At 42.8% G+C, this 23,171-nt stretch overlaps 1 protein-coding gene across 2 annotated transcripts in view; it reads right to left on the bottom strand.

Annotated features, from left to right (window-relative positions):
* EZR (ezrin) overlaps positions 1 to 23,171 on the bottom strand; it is a 1,157,798-nt gene that overhangs the window by 681,544 nt on the left and 453,083 nt on the right. For both annotated transcript variants that reach the window (XM_044070016.1, XM_044070025.1), the window contains exon 4: positions 18,141 to 18,236. In XM_044070016.1, coding sequence (XP_043925951.1) covers positions 18,141 to 18,236 — 96 coding nt within the window. The remainder of the gene's footprint in view (positions 1 to 18,140; positions 18,237 to 23,171) is intronic.

The raw sequence follows: 23,171 nt of genomic DNA, 5'->3' as shown, positions 1-23,171 counted from the left end.
CTAGATCCATAGAGATAGAGCCTCAATTACGCTCTCTAGGTCATCCTTCTTAATTATGGTGAAAATAAATGGATAAAACCCAGAACTATTCTATTCTTGGGGAACCTCTGTCCCATTTTGCAATAACTGCTCCAGAAGAGAGAGAGTTCAAGCTACAGCTGGACCCAAAGATTATGAAGCATTCCAAGAAAGGGGGAGGGAATCCAGAATTCTGTTTTATACCCCACTGATAAAAAGTCTTAAAGCCATCTGTGCATAGTAATATGGATCCAACTGTTCCTAGATTGACTGGGATGGCCTCCCAGGAGAGATGGGGAAGGGGTGGTCTGAGGCTGATGAGACACTGTTGATCACAAGACTGAAATGGACTAGACCATATCATCAATATTTGGTTCAGAACTTCGTGTCATCATTGTTTCTCAAGCATCTGATATCTGGGCTACTGGCTTGTCATGGGGACAGAATCAGTGATTTGAGGCAGAGTTAAAGATGCAAGAGCAGTTTCATCACTCCCCTCATTTTCTCTTGTAATTTCTTGATTTTTTTTTTTTAATCAAGGGGAGAACTGAGAAACTGTCTTTTAATGCCCTTGGTAATGGCTGAATCCACAGCTGTGTGTCTGTAGATAACTAACCCTAATGCTGCCACACTGAAATCTGTACTTAATCATGTGCTTGCCTACACCTTTTGGGCCATGTGAGAAAGCCTGCTTACGAGAACTTTTGAGTCTCTCATCTTTTATTTCCAGTACTGTGCCCATGTGTGGATCTCTGTGTGGTACCTTCCCTATGCATTTGGCAATCAATGGCTCTGAATGCTAGAATAGCAGAATCACAGACCATCTCCCCAGCCTACACAAAAACCTACTTTTCCCATCATTGACTAGAATGTTGGGACCAGACATTAACAATGAATTTTTAGAAGTGTTTATGGAGTTGATTGCAGGATGTACAACAGGGTTTTTATAGTACTGGCAAGCCTGCTGGACTCTATAAAAATAGTCTGGTTTCCTTGCAGTTTGTGGCTTGGAGTCTGACTCTCTTTAAGACGCTGGGAATGTAATATAAATTGGTGGTCCAACTATATCCTTTGTTTCTCCATCCCCAAAAGGTCTGTATACCACTCCATAGTGTCATGCATTTCATAAGTGTTCCACTAGAAGTGCTTTTGTATTAAACTGTATCACAGAAAAAAGGATATTCTTGAGAAGAGCTCAACAATATGGTGTCAAGTCATCTGAACAATACCCTAGGAAATGACATTTTGGGAAGTGAAAACCAGTCATGTCATCTTCTCCGTCTCACAAACAGGAGTCTGATTCTCAAAGAAAACAGCCCTATTCTGCTTGGAATCTTTGGAAAGTAAACAGCTAAAGGCAACATAGCCTTCCCAGTACACTTTTCACTTTTTTGTTGCATTCTACAAAACGTCCCCATTATCTGGTTTCCATTTATTTCCAGAACTGTATTATTTACTTTATTGCTACACTAACTCCACATGAATGTGGCATTCTAGAGAATGCTACTTCAGACTTTAGAAGTATACCCCCAACTATATAACCTAGGGGTATTTCAGAAGGAGTCGGACAGAAGCTGGAAAGATATACAGATGCCACATACAGGGCTGGAAAGCCTTCTTACTAGAAGAGGTATAAGGTCTTCGGCCTCCTTACCAGAAGTGGTATCTTAAAGTCTTGTCTGGCACTACTAGAGTGACCTTCCACTCCTTGACAGTTTCGGACAGTCCCTTCTCCCTCAATCTCTTTATAATGGTGATCTTTTTATTTGAATTCTTAGGGAAATTATGTCTCTCTACACAACCTGCACAATCATTTCTAACTTTTGAGCCAATAAACAAAGTTTCTCAGGTAAAAAAATAAAACATGCAAATTTCACAGCCTGCTTTGAGATGGAATTCTCTGATGCAAAATAAACATTTTAAACATGTGTAAACCAACAAAATGGAATGCATCTGCAATCTGTTTCTAGTTTTTTCAGAACTTTACTGGTGGTTATTACAATAAACTCTTAAAGGGCACCACCGCAGCCAATGCTCTCCCACTCTCCCTGCCCCCCCATTCTAATGCAAAAAGTTGTCGGTGATGGGTGTCATTCTGTGATGTGAAGTGGTGGGAAGCAGAAGCTCTCCTTTCTCAGCTTCCACCCTATTTAAACAGTTACTTAAGACCGAGTTGGAAAGGTTCACAGCCCCCATGCTAAAGGACAATGCTGTCCAAGCTGCTGAAAACTTTACAAAGGCACTCTATGAGAATCTGCAGGAATGTATGGATTGTGCTATCCCAAGTAAAACCAAGACTCACTCCTCCAAGAAAAGGAAACCAGTCTGGTGGACCCCTGCCATAAACAAGCTATACAACAGAAGGAGGAAACTAGTACAGAAAAAGAGTAAATTCCCAAGAAGGAAAGACATCCCTGATTAGTATCAGCAAGAAACTACGATCCCTCATTAAATCATCCACGGCTAGTTTCGAAAGAAAAATTGCCAATGACTCCAAAGATAACCACAAAGTGTTCTTTAGCTATGTCAAGAACCTAAGTGGAAACTCTCAGATCTGTTCTGAGTTAGTGCAGAATGGCACAAAATACACTAAACCGACTGATATTGCAAACATTCTGGCAGACAGGTTTAGTGCAAACGTCACTCCCCTCTCACCCCCTAAAGGGCCCATAAGCATACCAAAAGAATGTAGAGACCAGTCAACCACCGATGCACAGGTTAAAACAGCCCTATCCAAAGCCAAAAACACAACTTCAATGGGACCAGACGGGGTCCCAGGCTGTGTCTTACAAAAGCTCCAAAATGAACTAACCCCTCACCTAAAAGTACAGTTTTGTACCTACCATAAATGTAGATGTTCGAGTGCTAATACAGCTGCAGTCATAACAGATGGGTTATCCTGCCATCAGGCGGGTCCTCGGTCGGCCGAATTCCAAAGTCTAGGTCCGGTGTCGGTTGTCGTCGCTTCTTCCCTGACGTCAGTGCGGCAGGGGTATAAAAGAACCAGCCGACGCCATCTTCTTCAGTTTTTCTTGCTCCAGATGTCAGGTGCCCCCAGAAGGAAGGCAAAACATAAACGTATGTAATAATGCAATATAGAATAATCAAAAAACAGTAGTTTGCAAGCAAATACACCATAACAGAATACCCCAATCAGGTTGTATGAGAAGGTGTTTGTAATACGGCCTGTCCTAAGAGGGGATGGAGGGAGGGAAACCTGGACTGCAGCTGTATTAGCACTCGAACATCTACATTTATGGTAGGTACAAAACTGTACTATGTTCATCGTGCATACAGCTGCAGTCATAACAAATGGGTAGAATCCCAAAGCTATAAAGGGGTGGCAGGCACTAAGTGGAACTAGGAGGAGCAAGGATGCCCTGCAAGACTGCTGTGGCAAAACCCGCTCTAGATTTAGAGTAAAGTGGAAGGTGATAGTGTTTGGAGAAAGTGTGCACAGAACTCCAAGTGGCTGCTTCCAAAATGTCCTTGGTAGGAACCCCCCTGAGGAAAGCTGCAGAGGTAGCTGTGGCCCTTGTGGAGTGGGATCTGATGCTTGAAGGCACAGTTTTTCCATGAAATGAGTAACAAAAGCGTATGCAGTGGACTATCCATTTTGAGATTGTCTGTTTGGCGATAGCCTTTCCTTGAGCACCTGTAGCATAGGACACAAAGAGTTGCTCGGATTTTCTGAATGGCTTTGTCCTGTCCAAATAATAACGAAGTTGTCTGTGAATGTCCAAGGAATGTAGTAGTCTTTCCCCTTTGTTTTGTGGGTTAGGGTAAAAGGTAGGTAAGTGGATAGTCTGATTCAAGGCTACACTGGATACTACCTTTGGCATAAAGGAAGGGTTGGTTCATAAGGAAACTCTGTCCTGATGGAAAATGATGAAAGGTTGCACAGCCATGAGGGCCTGTAGTTCCAAAACCCTGCGTGCTGAGGTGATAGCCAGAAGGAAGGCTGTTTTCCATGACAAATATTGTAGTTCTGTTGAAGCAGCTGGCTCAAATGGAGGCAGGGTCAGTTTTTCCAAAATGAAGTTGAGATCCCAAGCAGGTACTGGTGGTTTCCTTGGAGGTTTTATATTCTTAGCCCCTCTGAGGAACTGTCTTAAGAGAGGATGAGAGAATAAAGGAGGATCTGTGTTGTATTGTGCAGAAATGGCTGAAGCGTGGATCTTGATGGAGGAGAAGGAAAGTCTACTGTTTAACATCTCAGCTAGGTACTGTAATATTTGAGGTAAATTTATTACCCAAGGATTCTGGCCCTTTTTCTGATTCCAGGCACAAAACCGTTTCCATCTGGCAGAGTAGGCTTTTCTAGTAGAAGGTCTTCTGGCCTCCAAGATGACATCCTGCACCTCCTTGGAGAGGAGGGTCTGTTGGGAAATCAAGGGATTCTCCATGTGGCTAGATTGAGGGTTTTTAGCTGACTGTGAAGAGTTTTGAAGTTGTGCTGGGACAACAGAAGGGGCACTAGAGGCAGGATCCATGGTGGGGAATGCGTCAGGCTCTTCAGGAGTGGATACCAGTGTTGTCTTGGCCAGTCTGGAGCAATGAGAATCATGTTTGGCCTCTCTGCTCTGGCTTTTAATAGAATTTTGGGCAGCAGAGGGAGAGGTGGAAAGGCATAGACTGTCAATGTTGTCCAATTGAAAGAAAGTGCGTCCACCTTCCAGGCCTGTGGATGATACATCCTTGAGCAAAATTTTTTCAGTTGGTAATTTCTGTGGGTAGCAAAGAGATCCATGTCTGACTGTCCCCATGCTTGACTTATCTTTGCAAAACTTGTGGATGCAACTTCCATTCGTGTGGATCTGTCATATTTCTGCTTAGGCTGTATGCCAGTGTGTTTTCCTTCCCTGCCAGGGATTGTGCTTGAAGTTGGATTTGCAATTCCAGAGCTGTGTTGCAAATGGACATGGCTAGTCTGCACAGGGGGTATGAATGAGTTCCTCCCTGTTTGTTTATGTACCACATCACTGTGGTGTTGTCTGTCCTTATCAATAGCTGGCCTGGATGCAGTAGGTCTTTGAAGGCCATAATAGCATTTTGCACTGCTAGCATTTCCTTTTGATTGATGTGTAGGTGCTTCTCTTTTTGGGACCATTTTCCCTGAATGCACTGATCTGTCATGTGCACCCCCCCAGGCATAGTCTGAGGCGTCTGTTGTGATGATTTGATTTGCTTGAGGTATGCAGAAGGGGAGACCTATGTTTCTTTGGCATGCTTGAGCCCACCACAGAAATTCCTTTTGAAGACATGGAATGAGTGGTATAATTGTTTCCAAACTGTGGCTGTGTTGAGACCATAAGTTTTTTAGGTACCATTGAAGTTTCCTCATATGCAGCTTTGCACATGGGATCAGCAGGATGCAAGATGCCATGAATCCCAGAGCTTGCAGGACTTTCCTTGCAGTCAGCCTGGTGAAGGTTGCCATTTTGCTGAAGTATTGAGATAGTTGCCCTTGCTTCTCTGGCGTGAGGTAGGCCATCTGGATGTTTGTATTCAAGCTGGCACCCAGGAAAATTATTGTTTGAGAGGGTATTAGTTTTGATTTCTTTTTGTTGACTGTGTATCCCAGAAAGTTCAACAGTTTTATTACAAACGCCAGATGTTTCAGAAGTATGTGCTTGCTGTCCGCTTGGATTAGGCTGTCGTCCAGATATGGGTATATTTGTATCCCTTGAAGTCTGCAGAAGGCAATTACAGATGCCAAGCATTTCATAAACACTCTGGGCGCAGTAGATAAGAAAAAGGGCAATGCCGAGAATTGATAATGGGTTGAACCTGCAAGAAATCTGAGGTATCTTCTGCAATCTTGTCTATTAGGGACATGCAGATATGCCTCCTTGAGGTCCAATGTTACCAGCCAAGACTCCTTGCCCAGCATGGGAAGAAGCTGCTGTAATGTGAGCATCTTGAATTTTGGTACGTGTAAATATGTGTTTAGGATGGATAGGTCTAAAATAGGTCTCCAATCTTTGTCCTTCCTTGGTACCAGGAATAGTCTGGAATAAAAACCTTGACCTTGTTCTTGTGCAGGTACCTCTTAAATAGCTTTCATGTCCATGAGAGCTGAAATTTGTTTTTGTGCCTCTGCCCTTTGATTTTGTGGCAGGTTTGGCATGCCTCTCGTTTTTGGAAGGGTGTGAAAGTGGAATCTGTAGCCTCTGTCTATAATGTCCAGGATCCATTTGTCTTTTGTGACAATATGCCAATTTTTTGAAAATAATGCCAGTTTTCCGTCTAAAGGTGCTGCAATTAAAGCTTTGCTTGGCATTCAAAGGGGAAAGTCATTGTGTCTGCTTTCTGAATGACTGTGATCTATCTTCTCCACCTCTTGGGGTTGGTGCTTGCCATTGTCTGGCTCTGAATGATCTTTGAGATTGCCCTCTACCCCTCGGGTGCCTGTATCTGCCTCTGAGGTCTGTCCATGGCTGGAAAGGACCAATTTTTTGAAGGCCAGTTTCTGCTGAAACGTGGAGGTTGTACCTGTAGGAAATCTTTCACTGTTTGCATTGATCTTGCCTTTTCCTCCATTTTCTTTAGTACCTCCTCAGCTTTAACACCAAACAATACATCTTTTTGAAGAGGTGCATCTAGTAATTTAGCTTTGACATGATCTGGTAATGTTTGCTCTTTGAGCCATGACAGACTCTTTGACATGACATGACATGACTCTGAGTATGACAGACCCTGTAACAGCAGCTCTATATGAGGCCTCTAAAGCATCAAAACCACACTGCAAGGTATGTTTACCCACTTTCTCTGCACTATGCAACAAATCCTGCAACTCCTTTAAATCTGGTTGCTCAGGTTGTGTCATTTTGCTTTTCAACTGAGATAACAAAAACTGTTGATACTTTAACATATGGAACTGACAGTTTAATGCCCTCATGGTTAAACACCTTTCTAAAGCTCTGGAATCTCTCTCTGAAGGTAATGGGTTTTTAGCAGTAGAGGCCTTAATTCCCTTGGGACCCTGTGAAATAGTTTCTGGGTCAGCAGCATGGCTTTTGTATAGGAACTGGTGTGAATCAGGAACCCAGTAATACCTGTCAGGTTTAACAGGAGCTGGAGGTAAAGAATCTGGGTTGAGGCTGGCTTCTGTGTACACATCATCTAATATATCTAAGACAGGAGGGATAGCCAGAGGCCTATGCTGGGGAAGCAATAGAAAATCCCTGAGCCTTTTCTTGGAATCTGAGTAATCTTGGCCTTCCCAGTGAAAGTGTTCCCTCAAGGTATGTAGGGTTTCCCCAAAAGAATAGTCCTCAGGGGGGGAGACCGAGGGAATGGACTCCTCTGCATCAGAGTCTTCAAAAGGAGAATATGAATATTCCTGGTCCTCAGAATGTTCTGAGGTAATAGAGGCTAGATCTGAAGAAGGGTAGTCTTCCTCCAATCTGGGCCTTTTGTCCGAAGGGGGTTGAGAACCCCCTGATAAGAGTAATCAAATCCTCAGCCATTTTGAGCATCTGTTTTTTAGGCATGGGGCCTTGAGAGGGGGTCTGTGGTCCTTGTTTTTTAGTTTTCATGGCTGCTTTAGATTTTGTGAAAGCCTTAATGGAAAAGGAGGAAGGCCTGAAAACACCTTGAGAAGTGGAAGGCCTGTCTAAACTCTGAGTTTCCCCATCAAGAGTGGCATCGGTATCTGTAGTCGGAATGGGGGCCGAGGAGCCTGCGACCTCGGGCACAGAAGACACCGGTAATGAAGTGTCATCGGTACTCAGGGGCTGCGTAGGCGCCTCGCTGAGAACCGGAGAATCGGTAGTCGGCTTTAGCATGGTGTCGGTAGAAGTCGCGGACCTCGTATGTCGGTCCTTATCCTTACGTCTTTTACTCAAAACTGGAGTCGGAGTATCCGACGACATAATGTAATTAAATTTTTTACCAAAATAGTGGTGGGTGAACTCCGCCCAATGCTTAATAGTGCGTTTGTTGAATCTAGCACAGAAACGGCAGGCCGAGACATTGTGGTCTGGGCCTAAGCAAGGAATACAGAAAGAATGGAAATCCTTATGCGGTATTTGCTTCCCACATAAAATGCAATTATTAACTTTGTCTGACATCGGTCTGAGGCAAGAAAAGTTTCCCCAACGGGGTACTTAGCTTTCAAGACGGCTTCGGCTGAAATATTTTCGTAAATCTCAGGAGCTGGCCGACCGGCACTTGCGAACTGCTTCTGCTTCGGGCACCATGCGGCAAGAAAGACTGAAGAAGATGGCGTCGGCTGGTTCTTTTATACCCCTGCCGCACTGACGTCAGGGAAGAAGCGATGACAACCGACGCCGGACCTAGACTTTGGAATTCGGCCGACCGAGGACCCGCCTGATGGCAGGATAACCCATCTGTTATGACTGCAGCTGTATGCACGATGAACATCACACTGTTCAAACTCAGCCTCTCTACAGGCTACATACCCACAGAGTGGCGCACAGCAACAGTTATCCCGCTCCACAAAGGTGAAGCCACAACGGACCCCAGGAACTATCGCCCTATAAGCCTGACTAGCCTGGTCTGCAAGGCTATGGAATGCATCATCATGGAACTCATTAACAGAGACATTGGGAACCTCCAAACCTTGGACCCTACCCAGTTTGGTTTTGTTAAGGGCAGATCATGCCTCCTAAACCTGGTGGACTTCTTTGAGATGGTTACCAAGGCATTAGATGAGGGAAAGGAGGTCCACACAGCCTACCTAGACCTTGCAAAGGCTTTCCACACCATTCCCCATTCTAGTAGTATAGACAAGCTCACCAGCTTGAACATAAACCCCTACGTCATGAGATGGGTTGCCAACTGACTCATGGACAGAACCCACATGGTGAGAGTGGCAGGGTCTACATCCGACTCTAAACCGGTTACAAGTGGAGTCCCCCAGGGCTCAGTCATAGGACCCCTCCTGTTCGGTATATACTTCTCAGAGGTACAGGAAAGCACAGGAGGACTATGGCTGACCAGGTTCACAGATGACTGCAAACTAGGGGCCATAACTGATTCTCCGGCTGATACAGACACCCTTCAGATGGGTCTCACTGAGACAGATACCTGGTGTCAAAATCATGGCCTCAAGCTAAATGCCAAAAAGTGCATAGTCATCCCCTTTGGAAAAAACAAAATACCCGCGAACTACCACATAGGTGGTAGCCCCCTAAATACAGAAAATGTAATAAGGGATCTGGGGTCCCAAGTAGGTAGTAATCTCTCCGTTGATAATCATATTGCCAAGGTGGTTAGAAAATCCTTCTATGTGGCCCACCTAATCACAAAAGGGTTCACATCTAGAACAAAAGAGGTTATTGTGCCTCTCTACTCATCACTCATTAGACCCATCATATAGTACAATGCCCCATTTGGGTTGTACCTCACAAGATATCTGCAACAGCTGGAAAGACCACAAACGTACCTCACCAAGAGGATTACTGGCCTCAAACAGATGCCCTATGCAGCCCGACTCAAGAAACTCCAGCTGTACTCAGTTGCATACCGCTTACTCGGAGGTGATCTCTGCCTGACATACAAGGCCATGTCCAACCCAGAATTGATGGACATGCTCCACCTAAAAAAACAAATCCCAGAGAGCCACACGCTCTAGAGATATAAACCTCACCACAACGATAAATAGGACATGCTGGAGGGATAGATTCCTATCCCAGAGACTCCCCATGCTTTGGAACAGGATTCCAATATACATCAGGCAGAGCCCCTCACTAATACTCTTCAAGAGAAACCTTGACGGGTGGATGGGAAACAGAAAATTTACCCCGGAGATCACTGCACTGGCTCTGCTGGACAGTGGCGCAGGGAACTAATGGCTCTGCTGGACAGTGGTGCAGGGAACTGATGGCTCTGCTGGACAGAGGCACAGGGAACTAATCTAAGGGGGTGGCGAAAGCCAACACATTCTGACTAGGCTTATAAATACCCTTGGGCAGATAGCCTAGTACTTACCTATGAACATAGTTTATAAGCAGAAAAAAATTAGCATGCCATCTTTTTTTGGAAGGGATGGGGTTGCATATGCACTGTAAAAATGCACAATTATGGGGTGGAAGCAGCACATCCAAAGTTACTGAGGGGGAACTCAAACATTACTAATATTTCATATCTGTATTTATTTATGAAATATTCAGACTTTTTTGTTTGTTTTGTTTTTTTTTTTTTTTTTGGTCTTTTTAACTTGTCCTTCACATCATCTCATCACCTTGTTAGAAGATATGGTAGATATGCTAGCATTGTTCCGCAGGCCCACCCTAAACCTGTACTTTCACTTTAAAATTGAAAGCAGAAATACCAATAATTTATGCTGTTTAAGGCCTGCAATGCCTGAAAACCATTACTATGACAGCACTAACTTTTACAACAGTTTGCAAGACAGGCTATACCCTTTGTACATTGTCTTTAAATGATAGTACTTGTACAGGATCTGGATCCCACAACTGCAAAGGCTCTTCAGGCTGCACTAAAAATACCAGAGGAAACGCACTCAGGTCCCCAACAAATTTTTCACAAGTATAACAACAAAACTGACAAAGGGAAAACAAATCACAAAGGGGCCATTACCTTCCTAGGGATCTAAAAGGAGGAGCTATGTGGCACTACTGATATCAAGCAATGTTCAAACTTTGTTACTGCAATGTGCAATCACCTGTAACAAAAAAAGTATGGTTGTGTTAAGTAAAGCTACCATAACACTAGATGTTCAGATGATCACTGCTGCAGCAGCCTTAGCTGTGTAGGTTATATTCTGCCAAGGATACAACAGCCAACCAGCTTAGAAAGCTTCAGGATGCTTTCCACACTCTCAAAGCATTAAGTGTCTCAAGCTGACCTGTCAAACACAAATTTGAATGCCAAGCCCTTCAGAGGTTTCATACCAACTGAGAGAGGGAGGCAGAGCCCTGACAGGACATACCTACGACTTAAAATACATATACATACACCATGGCATGAGCAAAAAAAAGGGAGTGGGGGTGAAGGGAAGGAACATCTACTGCAGCAGTGATCACTCAAACATATACAGTTATGGTAAGCTTACTTACACAACTGTACTACGTTCAGCATATTTATCACTGCTCCAGTAGCCTTAGCTATATGGTAGATTACCTTAGCTTACAACATTTGGGAGAAGGAGGAAGGGTCCAGGAGCCTGGGGAGAATGATCATAACAAAAGTCTGATTTAAGTATACACAGAGGACCAAGTTACTGCTCCTAGAATACTTCTAGAATCCAACTGTCTAGAACAGTTTTGTTGTGGTGATAACAACAAAAGGTAATAGCCTGAGACAACCATTTGGAAATGGTTGTCCCTTCTGCTTATCTTCACAAGAAATGAACAACTGATTCGAAGATCTTGAAGATTTTGTTCTGTCAAGACACTACACCAGTTGGCTGTGGACAACTAAGGTATGAATTATCTTTTCTCTCTCATTTTTAGAGTCATGAAAAAACTGGGGTGGTGGATAATTAGGCTTAAAATAAACTCTGACACCATGTTTATTTATTTATTTATTTATTTAACATTTGTTTACCGGGAAAGTCCGACCTGGAAGAAGCCAATTTTCAGCAGAGGCCCTGGGAGAAACATTCCAGATGCATGTCTTTGTAACATGGAAGGAAACCCACACAAATGCAGGGAGGACATGCATACTCCACACAGAAGGCACCCCTGATGAGAATCAAACCGAAGAACCTCCTGGTGTGAGGTGACTATGCAAACTGCTGCACCACTATGCCGTCCATACGGTTAGGCATAAAAGAAGGATTAATTATCAAAGATGCTCTGCCTGTAAGGAATATAGGGTAGGATTAACTCACCATAAGAGTTTACATCTCAGACATCCTTCTTACAGAGGTCAGAGCAATCAGTAAAAACAGTTTTCCATGTCAAGGACCTCAAGTCAGCCTGAGGAGCTGGTTCAAATGGAGCAAGTGTTTGCTTCTCTACACAAAATTAAGATCCCAAGGAGGACCCCAGGTTTTATTGAAGGCCTCATCTGCAAAATCTCTCTTTTTTATTTTTCAAAAATGTTTTTGAAAAAGTACTGAAAGAGGAGATCTATGGGCAGACATGCTGAAATGTCTGATGAATGCACCATGATGGAAGAGTAACAAAAAAAAAAATGAAAGGATAGTAACTCACAGAAATACTGTAACACCAGAAAAACACTAGCCCTAAATGAGTAGTGGTTATGTTTTTGGCACAAACTAGAAAAGATTTTTTCTATTTGTTAATATATGATTCTATAGTAATAAGGCTCTCTTGCTTCCATTAGTACCTGTTGCACATTCTCAGTAAAAAGGTACCTAAAAGAAATTAAGACCCTGTCATCCAGGCAATCAGGTGAAGCTGATTAGGGTTGAGGAGTATCAAACACCCCTGATCTTGTGTGAATACATCCAGTCTGTGAGGCAACTTGTGGCAATAACCCCTTGTCATTTTCATAAGGGAGATTGTCTGGTCAAGAAGGGAGTCACCACAATGATCTTGTTGGATTCACTCTGAATCTTCAGAAATACCTTGGATATCGAGGGAAAGAGTGGAAAAGCACTCAGGAACATTCCTTTCCAGAGAAAGGAAAAGGCATCTGACTGCCAGGCCTTCTTGCATGGTGTCCTGGAGCAGAATTGTGCCAGCTGACTGTTCAGGAGGAGGGAAAGAGGTCTACTTGAGGAACTCTTCACAGATGGATCAAATCTGGAAATACCCAACGGATCTAGTTTCTATTCATAATGGTCTGTCTTTGTTCTGCTCAGCTCGTGTGTCACACAATTTTGCTTTGATGGGATGCAGAATGCCTGTACAGTAAAATTGTGCTGTAAAGCTGCATCTCAAGCTAACTTAGAAAAGTCTGCAAAGGGTTAAAACCTGGTTCCCTCTTGCTTACTGATGTACCAAATGACAGTGGTATCGTCTGTAACAACCTTACGATGTTCGGGGAGACCAAAGTTGATTCAGAGTGGAGTGCCTCTATTAAAGCAAGCATCTCTCTTATATTTATGTGCCTACATCTGTTCTTGATGTCCTAGATACCTTGCACTTCTATCCCTCCTGAAACTGCTTCCCAAGCAAAGTCAGAGACATCGGTGGTGATTGACTGCTTTGGAGCACAGGGGCAGAAGGGGAGATATGGATTTAGTGATATCTGCTGTCTCCACCTAAAGATCTCTCTTCTGACAAATCCCAGAATTGGGATTTGAAAAAAAAATGGGTATGTGTGACTTGGTGGTGGGATCAAAGAGACTTCAGATACCACTGTAACATTCTTGTGTGGAGTCTTGCCAAGGGTATCATGAGAACCATAGATATCATAAGACTGCAAATCATGCGACATTCCCTTACAGTGACCCATGTCCGAGTGGAAAACCATAGAAACGGGTCTGGATATAGATCTATTTTTTTCCTGTGGAAGAAGCTCTTTGAACTGAGGTGTCTAGCATTCACTCCAGTTGCTGCAGTCAAAAAAGACTTTTGAATGTTCTCCTGAAATCCTAGCTTGAGTAAGAGATCTCTCACCCAAGTGAGATATTCCTGACACCTTGAAAAAGATAAGCAAATCCTCTAAATATGGAAAAAATGTGGATACCCTTCTAGCCTGCAATAAACTATAACTGGAGCTTGGCACTTTAACACTCTTTGTGCAATGGACAGTCCAAAGATAAGGCAAAGAACCGATAATCTGATCCAGACCACAAACCCTTAAGAAACACACTGAACCTGGATGAATAGATTATTATGTGTATACTTTATTTAAAGTATTACTAGGAAACATGAATCAGGAATAAGAGGTAAACGGATGTGAAGAGACAGCATTTTGAATTTACGTACTCTCACAAGTTGGTTTTGGAAAGAAAGATACTGAGCTGGTCTTCAAGCATTTTTTTCTATGACACCAACATCATCCTTGAATAAAAATCTTTCCCAAACTGAGAAGGTGGGACTGGCTCAATTACTCGCTGAGGCAACATGTCAAAGTGTGGGGAAAATCGAGGAGTTTGGTCTGGTAGATGAGTGGAGATTCATACTTTCTGGAAGGGAAAAAGGACTATTGGGGTGGGGGGTGAAAATGCAGTCATTTTTTACTAGCTGACTTGTTAACTTGAACTGTCCTTTGTTTTCAGGAATTCCTGGATTCTTTTTGGAATACCTTTGCCATTGTTTATTAAATGTCTGTTTAACAGCATTATGCTGAGACTGTTTCTTTGGCTGTTTGCCAAAACTAGATAAGGGGTTAGAAAATCCCTAAGAAATCAAATAGAGGAATGAAAAATCAGAGATTCCCTGCAACAGCTTAATCCTCTCATCACAACTTTTGACAGCCTCTGCAGCAGAGGGACCAAAAACTAAATCTCTCCAAAGGAGAATATATATCTCATTTTCGCATCATATGGGAGATTCTGGGACTGCAGCCTGGCAAACCTCCTCAAAGCAGTAACAGTGAACATAGCACTGGAATTATCAACAAAGTCATACACACACGGTAAATACAGAGTTGTGACCTGTAATATGGAAGAAACTAAACCATTTAAAGCAGATTTTTCCTCACAAGAAACTGCAGACAAAACATACCTCGCACTTTCACTGTTAGACAGAATACATTTTGACATATACACCCCTATTTGACATATACACCCCTATCTTTCCCATCCATCTACGAAAATGTAATATTGGAATTAACTAAATATTAGTTAAGTACAGCTATTGCAGCTGGTTCAGGTTTGGGATGAGTTCATAAAGGATTACGGAACTTCATAAAATCTGTCTTTTTAGGGGCAGCAGGTTGACTATCAGGAAAATTGCACGCATGACACATACATACTTCAATGGTAACAGAACTGGAGGAATGGGTGAAAGTTCTGAAATTCCATTTGTAACAGCTCATAGTATTTTCTGAGGGACTGCAGTGTTTTCCCACTGAAAACATTGGCACGTTCTTGAAAGCGTCTCAGAGAAAGAGAACGCCCGCAGTGAGAATCCTACTGTGATTAACTCTGAATGTGAATGAGAAAAATGAGCAAAAAACCTTGCAATTGTTCCCCCATCTTCCGTTCTAGATTAAGGATCTTGAATTTCTTCAGGAAAAGAGGTATCCCTTTTTCTTTTACCAGAAACCACCTTATAAGATGATCAATAACCTAAATTATACCCCTGAGACAGATCTAATAAACTACTCCTGTCCAGAGAAGTTTGAGCAGAAGCAGAAACATGTTTAGTTTTCAGCTTCATTTCGACCAGAAAAACGTAGCCAACAGAGCTGCTAATGACAGCAGCAGCTTCTCCATAGATGAGTACAACATTCTGACTAAAAAAGGAAAGTCTCCATGTTCCATCTCCCAAAACCAACAAGAGTGGTTCTCCCTTACCCTTCTGGGGGGACCCCAACAGCCACAAAGGACTTGGCTAACCCCCAGTCCATAATGACTGCAGGTATTACACCAGAGATATTGGGGTAAAAGATGGGTGGTCCGAAGCAACCAGCTTTGGCTACAGCAGAGTCACCTACCTACAACCAAAGCAAATTGCTAGCCAGCTGTAGTGGCAAAGTTTGCTTCACTTTTTCTTCTGGTGGCTGGAAGAAGGACCAGCTGTGGGAGCAGATGGTTGTTCCATGGTCAAGCTAAAAATGGTGTCTCTTTCCTGGGGAAAACAAGCAGCATAAGGTGGGAAAAAATGAAGGTGTTAAAAGTCCCTTTTCCCACACTACAGCACAGTAAAAAGCACTTTAATACAGTTTTTAGCCCCTAAAGTAAAATAAACAGTTTCTCCACAGAAAACGTAGTTTTCAACTATGTTTAAATACTTTTAACCTGAAAGGAAAACAGTGTGCTCCCATTCAAAAGTACAGTTAAGTTTTGTGGCAATGCATTAAAACACAAACTCCTAGATGAAAAACTTTCCTAACAATAAAAGTAAATTTAAATAAATTTAAAATGTGGAAGGTTATTCCCCCCAAGGGGAACTTATCAGCCCAGCAAAGGAACAGCACAAGCCAACTGTCAATCCTTGAAAGCCCACAGAGGAGTGCTCTCTTTGGCAGCAAGAAAGCTCTGCAGGGATTTGCACTCAAACTTGTGTTTTTATGCAGCTCAGCTCAAACTGATTAATGGTTTAACTGCATGAAGAGTAACCTGCAGTTTGGAAGCTAGCAGGCTGTTATATCCTTGGCAAAATATAACCCATATAGCTAAGGCTACTGCAACAGTGATTCATATAATGAACATCTGAATATGCTACTGACCAAATACCCCGCTTACCTGGGTCTTACCTCCACCTTGGGAAGAGTCAGACTGTACTTAACATTCACAGAAAGTGGTAACTGGGACAGTTAGGTGGATGCCCCTTGCAGCTAATTCAGATATGTATGAAATTTTGATGCAACGCTCATCCATATGAAGAACAGAATCTTTACATTAACAAATATGTTAAACTGAAAAGTTTTCTAAGAAAAGAAGCAAAAGTATCACAACTAGTACTAGTGAATGCAAACAGTCTGTGAGAAATGCGATAGTCTAGACTTTGGGACAGAGACTCCTTTGGTTGCTTCTCTAAGTAAAGATGTAGTTAAGAAATAACTGCCCTGCTCGATAAAAGACAAGATGTCCAGTGTAAATTATTCCTGTTAAGTACTCTAGGTATGGAAGACCACTGAAAAAAAACAGAGTTATATGGATCGTTCAAGACTAAGTTGTTATTTTAAAGAAAGAGAGCTGCTTTTATTTAAAGTGTCTTGAATATGTAAAAATATCTTATTTCATGTAAACAGCCTACAGCTTAGTATACTATTAAGGCTCATTTTAAATAAACAGTGTAACTCAATGCATACTACATACAATATAGATATTTTATAACAAATGGGGGTAACACCTATAATGTATACCTTTAAAAGCTTAAAAGAAAACTGCATTCAGTTTAGTACACTTCTAGAGATTACAGTTTGTGTACAGCCCTTATGAAGATTAGACTACATCCAGAGCATGTCTGCTTTAGTTACTCATCACCCAGACAACACAAGTACTGCATGTGCCTTTGAAGTCCAGTACTTCTGGGTACACAGTGGAATGAGCCTGCAAACACTATCACTGCCTGATGTTGATTTCCGCAGGATGGATGAACTCTTCTGGCACTTGTGAAACATGTACATGTAACAGTGCCAATTGCTGAAGTTCGGTCTATAATCATTATATATTCCATAGAAGCATTTTGGTCTACATACTAGAGTAATTTAAGGGTCTTTGTTTTAGTTTATCAGATGTACCCCCTGCAAAGTTTTGCTGCACTGCATGATCTCCATTTACTGCAGTTCAGATGAAGAGGCACGTTAAATGTGGCACTGTTAATAACTCAAAGTCATGGCTACGTCTAATGTCATCTCACATGGCTAAGTATGTTCTCTTTACCTCTGCCTTAAAAGATATTTTATAAGATTTGTTTTAAACCAATTTACACATGGAAACATCTAATTTGATGCAACTAAAGTAAGCCAAACGAAGTCACAGTTATAAACCACAAGGCTTCAATCACCTTTAATTAACCAATTCTGTAAAGAAAAGGAATGGAAACCGAACTACAGCTTCAGTGAAATGGGTTGAGTTAATAGTCTTGGGGGTGGAGGGAGGTGATGAAGAGCCTGAAAACAGGCTTCTCATCCGGGGGGGGGGGGGGGGGCAGGAAGCACCCAGGTCTTGGTGCATGAGAGACACTTTTTGGAAAACAAAGTAGAGTACAAGGACAGAAAATCACCCTGCCAAGCAGTGTGCATGCAGTGTAACCAGGTTATGTATGTGAAGGCATGCATGTGTCCTATCACTGCAGGTCATACTATGACAACATGCTGGTTTTCTGTCAGAGGGTGGGGAGAAGGCTAAACAAAGATTAAGCCAGTAATAGATAATGGGCTTTGTCATTCTCCTGACCATCACACACCCGTTGCACAGTTTTGACTTCAAAATAAAGAGGGATGTATAACAGAAACCCTTTCTCAAAAACATTAAAGATGATGTGGGAGTACTAAAAGGGTAGAACAGAATGGAGAAACAAGAGAGTCTGCTGAAGGACTGTGGGAAATGGATGTCGGAAGTCAAAGAGGAAAAAAATATATAAAGAAAAAATGGTTACCTTTTTGTCAAGTTTCAGCCATGTTGTGCAATTTTTAGAGTCTGTATACTGAAGTCCAAAATACCACACTTCACGTATGCCAGTTGTTTTAACCACCTGCAAAAAAAAGAAGATTGTTCAGAAATGGTGTGCAGTGAAGTACAGAATTATAAAAGATGAGGCAGAAAGAGAAAACAAAATCTCATATAAATGCCCTGTCTCAAAAGATGCACCTCAGGCAGGGAATCGTAAGCAACAGTGCTACTTTTGCTTTGCCCCCCTCCCATGTTAAGGCTCAAAGTATTTCTCTGTCTAATATTTGGGAAGGCTGAATGTGCTTTTCTATAACCTGTGGGATGCTACCTTGTAGGACTCAGTGGCACAGGCATAACAATAACACCAAAGTTGCAACATACATACACTGTCACCCAAGTTACTACAACATATCACTTCTGTTTTATGTACACCATTTATTAAATGTCATACACTGGTTATTTATTCAGGTCTTACAATCTTTGTACTAGTCAGAAATTAGCATCATTTTCCTTTAATACACATCAGCTGTGGTTAACCTGAGTTATAAGTTCTAAAACTGTGACACCGAGAAATCTGTAAAACCATAACAAAACCTGAGCTTATTCTAGATATCAAAAATACTTTGTCCGTTAACATACAACAAAGAATATATGCTTCACTGTAGAGAACCACATGAACTATGCCATTCCTCCCCACAAAATACCTACACACTTGAGACAACCATGTTTTAGTGTAGTGCATTTTTTTTATCATTTATTTGCAAGTTGATATATAATTCCTTACCTAATGTCTTTCTGTATTTAGTCTGATACCAAAAATATACTACTATACTATAACCATTTACAGGTATACTTCACTTAACTCCTCATCTATGTGAAGTCTGTCAGTGAAATGTGGTTAGTGCTACGGAGAGTGGGGATTCATACCCAATTACTCTGTATTAAAAAAAAAAAAAAAAAAAAAAAAAACTGTCGCCCATACTGTTGCTCATTTTTATTTTGGACTTGATATCATACAATTTCTGTTTAATTCAGCATAGACTAGATTCAGATCTGCTGAATCTAGGCTGTTCGGCATAAAATGAGCACTAAATCCTGCCATCCTACATTACAAAGGCCCTCCTGTACCCCTTGGGGCAGAAGTGTATAGCACAGGACCCCTCCGAGTTGGAGACTGTTGGAATAGGGCTCAGTTTTAGACTCTACCATTGGGCAGGTTGTGTTAAAACGGTTGTACCTCGCTTCTATTTTGAGTTCAGTTTGGCAAAGCTGCTCTGAGTTTGGAGACCTAGGCTAAGACCTGGAGTGAATCTAAACTAAATTCAAGGCATCCCCTGTGAACAAAGAAAAATTAAGCATATTTTAAACTTGCTTTGCATTTGTAAAACTGTATTTTACTGATCTGCTGCTTCATTTCTTGCTGCTGATATTTCTTTAATAGTTTTTGTTCTGCACTTGATATCATACCATTTCTGTTTAATTTAGCATAAACTAGATTCAGATCTGCTGAATCTAGGATGTTCAGCATGAACTGAGCACTAAATCCAGCAATCCTACATTAGGGACGGCCCTCCTGCACCCTTGTGGTATAAGTGGGCAACACAGGACCCCTTTGAGTTGGGAATTGTTAGAATAGGGCTAAGTTTTGGGCTCTACCATTGGCTAGTTTGTGTTAAAACTGTTGTACCTTGCTTCTATTTAAGCACCACATTTGTGCACCACACAATGGTGCTTAGTACTGTGGTGTAAAAACACAAATGCTTAGAAAGACAAGTTTTCCCTAGATAACTGCCAGAGAACCTTAAGCTTCCCTGCTTCTCGGTACTCAATGCAGTTCAGAAATTGGAAAATTTCTGAAGTTATTCTAAATAAAAACAAAACAAAAGCACTAAATATTTGACTTGAGTCTCGTTCTTGCTGCCATTTCTGTAGTGTGTTTATTAGTTTTGAGTTTTTAGTCATTACTCAGCATTTTGGTTTTATCTGGTTTGTAAACTCAGGGTTATGCTGCTTTATGCTAGAAGTCTAAATTACAAAAGTACAGTTGTGTACACTTACCATAAATGAAGATGTTTGGATGTATTCACTGTTGCAGTCATCACACTTGGGTTATCCCTGTCAGGGTAGCCCTCGGCTGGCCCGAATACCAGAGACTTAGTATTTCTGTGTCAGTTGCTGTCGCTTGAGGACTGATGTCAGGTCATCAGTGGTATAAAGTAAGACAGCCAACGCCATTACATCAGTTTTTCATGCCATAACCTGTCAGGAGCCCCCAAAATAGAAGGCCAGGTTCTGGTGGAAGAACCTCACCAGTGGAAAATAAATACCAATATGTCCCTTGTTAGGAAAGGAGAACAACAAGGAAGAACGGTAACAAAAGGAAAAAGAGAAAAAAGGGGGATGGAGGGAAGGAAACCATGACTTCAACAGTGAATACACTCTAACATCTACATTTATGATAAGTGTACACAACTGAACTATGTTCTTCGTGTTTCACTGTTGCAGTCACCACACTTGGGTATATTCCCAAAGCTGAGGAGGAGGAGGCAGTCAAAGAAGCTAGGGGCTGGCCAGGATGCCCTGCAAGACTGCAGAGGCAAACCCTGCCCTGGATTTGGAGAAGAGAGACAGGTGGTAATGCTTGGTAAAAAAGTGTGAACAGAAGTCCAGGTGGCAGCCTCCAGATGTCCCTGGTGGTGCTCCTCTTAGGAAAGCTGCAGATGTGGAGGCTGCTCTGGTGGAGTGTGTCATGACCCCCTTGGTGGGGGGGGGGGGCTTACCATGCTGTTTCTAGCAGAAATGGATGCAGTGCGCTATCCATTCGGAAATGGTTTGCTTGGAGATGGCTTTGCCTTCTGCCCCAGTAGCAAAGCTAACCATCAATTGATCAGACTTTCTCTGAAGGAGTTAGTCCTGTCCAGATAGTATCTGAACTGTCTGTGCAGATCTAGAGAGTGAAGAATCCTTTCCCCCTTGTTCTGGGGATTAGGAAAGAAGGTGGGCAAATGAATGGCTTGGTTGAGAGCCACACTGGACACCACCTTGGGCATGAAGGATGGGTCAGTTCTGAAGGGATACCTGGTCTGCATGAAAGATGATGAAGGGTTCCACAGCCATGAGTGCTTGCAGCTCAGGGACTCTTTTGGCTGAAGTGATGGCCAGAAGGAAGGCTGTCTTCCAGGAGAGAAAGTTTAGCTCTGCAGAAGAAGGTGGTTCGAAAGGAGGCAGGGTGAGCTTTTCCAAGACAAAGTTAAGGTCCCAAGCTTGTGTTGCTGCCCTTCTGGGTGGCCTCACGTTGCTAGCCTCTTTGAGGAACTGTTTGATCAAAGGATGTGAGAAAGGGGGCTGCTCAGTGGGAAAATAAGCAGAAACAGCAGAGGCATGATTTTTTATAGAGGAGAAAGAGAGACCACTGTGTAGTAGGTCAGCTAAGTAATCCAGGATGAGAGGGATGTAGGGCTGTGCCATATTGGCACCCTTAGCCTGGATCCCGGTGCAGAACCTCTTCCATTTATCTGCACAAGACTTCATGGTGCTAGGGTGTCTGGCCTCACAGATAACATCCAGAACCTGTTTACTGAAGATGGCAGACTGGTTCGAGGTTAGGGAATAAGCCAAGCTGCCAAACTGAGTGTCTGCAATGGGGGATGCATGAATTCCCCTTCCCTCTGGGTTAGGAGGTTTGGAATCTGAGGAAGATGCCATGGAGGCAGCAGGGACAGGCTGCGCAGCAAGGGGACAGTGCTGTTGGGGACAGTCTGGAGCTATAAGAATGGTCTTTGGTTTTTCCTCCTTTATTTTGAGCAGTACCCTGGGGATGAGAGATAGGGGAGGATAGGCATAGACTGAGAGGTTGACCCAGGGTAAGGACAGGACATCCACTTTCCAAGCCATGACATGATGGCTCCCTGGTGCAGACTTTGCTGAGCTGATGGCTGGTGTGGGAGGCAAAGAGGTCAACCTTCAGGGTTCCCCATTTCTGAGTTATTAGGGTGAAGGTACTTCTGTTGAGCTGCCGCTCATGTGGGTCCAAAAGGTTTTTGCTCAATTGGTCTACCAGGGAGTTGAGAGAGCCTGGTAGGTATTGTGCTAACATGTGTAGTTGCATGGAAGAGGCTGTGAGCCAAAGGGTCATGGCCAGCCTGCATACAATTGTAGGAGTGAGTCCCTCCCTGTTGTCAATGTACCACATCACAGTGGTGTTGTCTGTTTTGATCAGGAGAACCCCTGGAGAGAGAAGGGGTTTGAAAGCTACCAAGGCATGCTGCAGAGCCATCATCTCCTTTTTTGACTGATGTGCAGGGTGATTTGCCGTGGGCTCCATTGGCAATGTATGCACCTGCCTTCCAGGTGTGCACCCCAAGCATAGTCCAATGTGTCTGTGGTGAGGGCCTGGGTGGAGGCGTGTGGGGAGAATGGCAGTCACTTGTTGGGGGAGCATGCTGTTGCCCACCAAAGAAATTATTTTCTGAGGCAAGGAATTATAGGTAGAAGAGTTTCCAGGTCTTAAGAGTGTTGACACCAAAGGCTCTTTAGGTACCATTGAAGTTTCCTTATATGCAGTCTGGCATATGGAATGAGGAGTATGCAAGATGCCATGAACCCCAGAGCTTGCAGGATTTTCCTTGCAGAAAGCTGGGGCCTGGTGGCCAGTTGAGAGATGTAGGCTGACAGGAAAATTTGTTTCTCCTGACTTGCTCCCAGGAAGATTATCTTTTGGGTGGGCACCTGTTTTGATTTCTTTTCATTGATTGTGTACCCTAGGGGAGGTTAGCAGGCAAGGTCAGGTGCTTGAGCAGCTTTTCCTGCCTGTCTGCCTGAATAAGGCAGTCATCTAAGTAGGGGTAAATTTGAATATTTCTTTGCCTGTAAAAGGCAATGGCCAGAGCCAGGCATTTTGTGAAAACTCTGGTAGCAGTAGATAAGCCAAAGGAAAGTGCAAAGAACTGAAAGTGTTGAGATCCCGCCCTGAAGTGGAGATATTTTCTGCATGATTCCCTGATAGGAATGTGGAGGT

This window comes from Protopterus annectens, chromosome 1.part0, assembly GCF_019279795.1.
Source record: "Protopterus annectens isolate FY-2018-M chromosome 1.part0, PAN1.0, whole genome shotgun sequence".
Lineage (NCBI taxonomy): Eukaryota > Metazoa > Chordata > Ceratodontiformes > Protopteridae > Protopterus > Protopterus annectens.
Note: the sequence above shows the minus strand (reverse complement) of the source record. Positions and strands in the feature narration are given on the sequence as shown.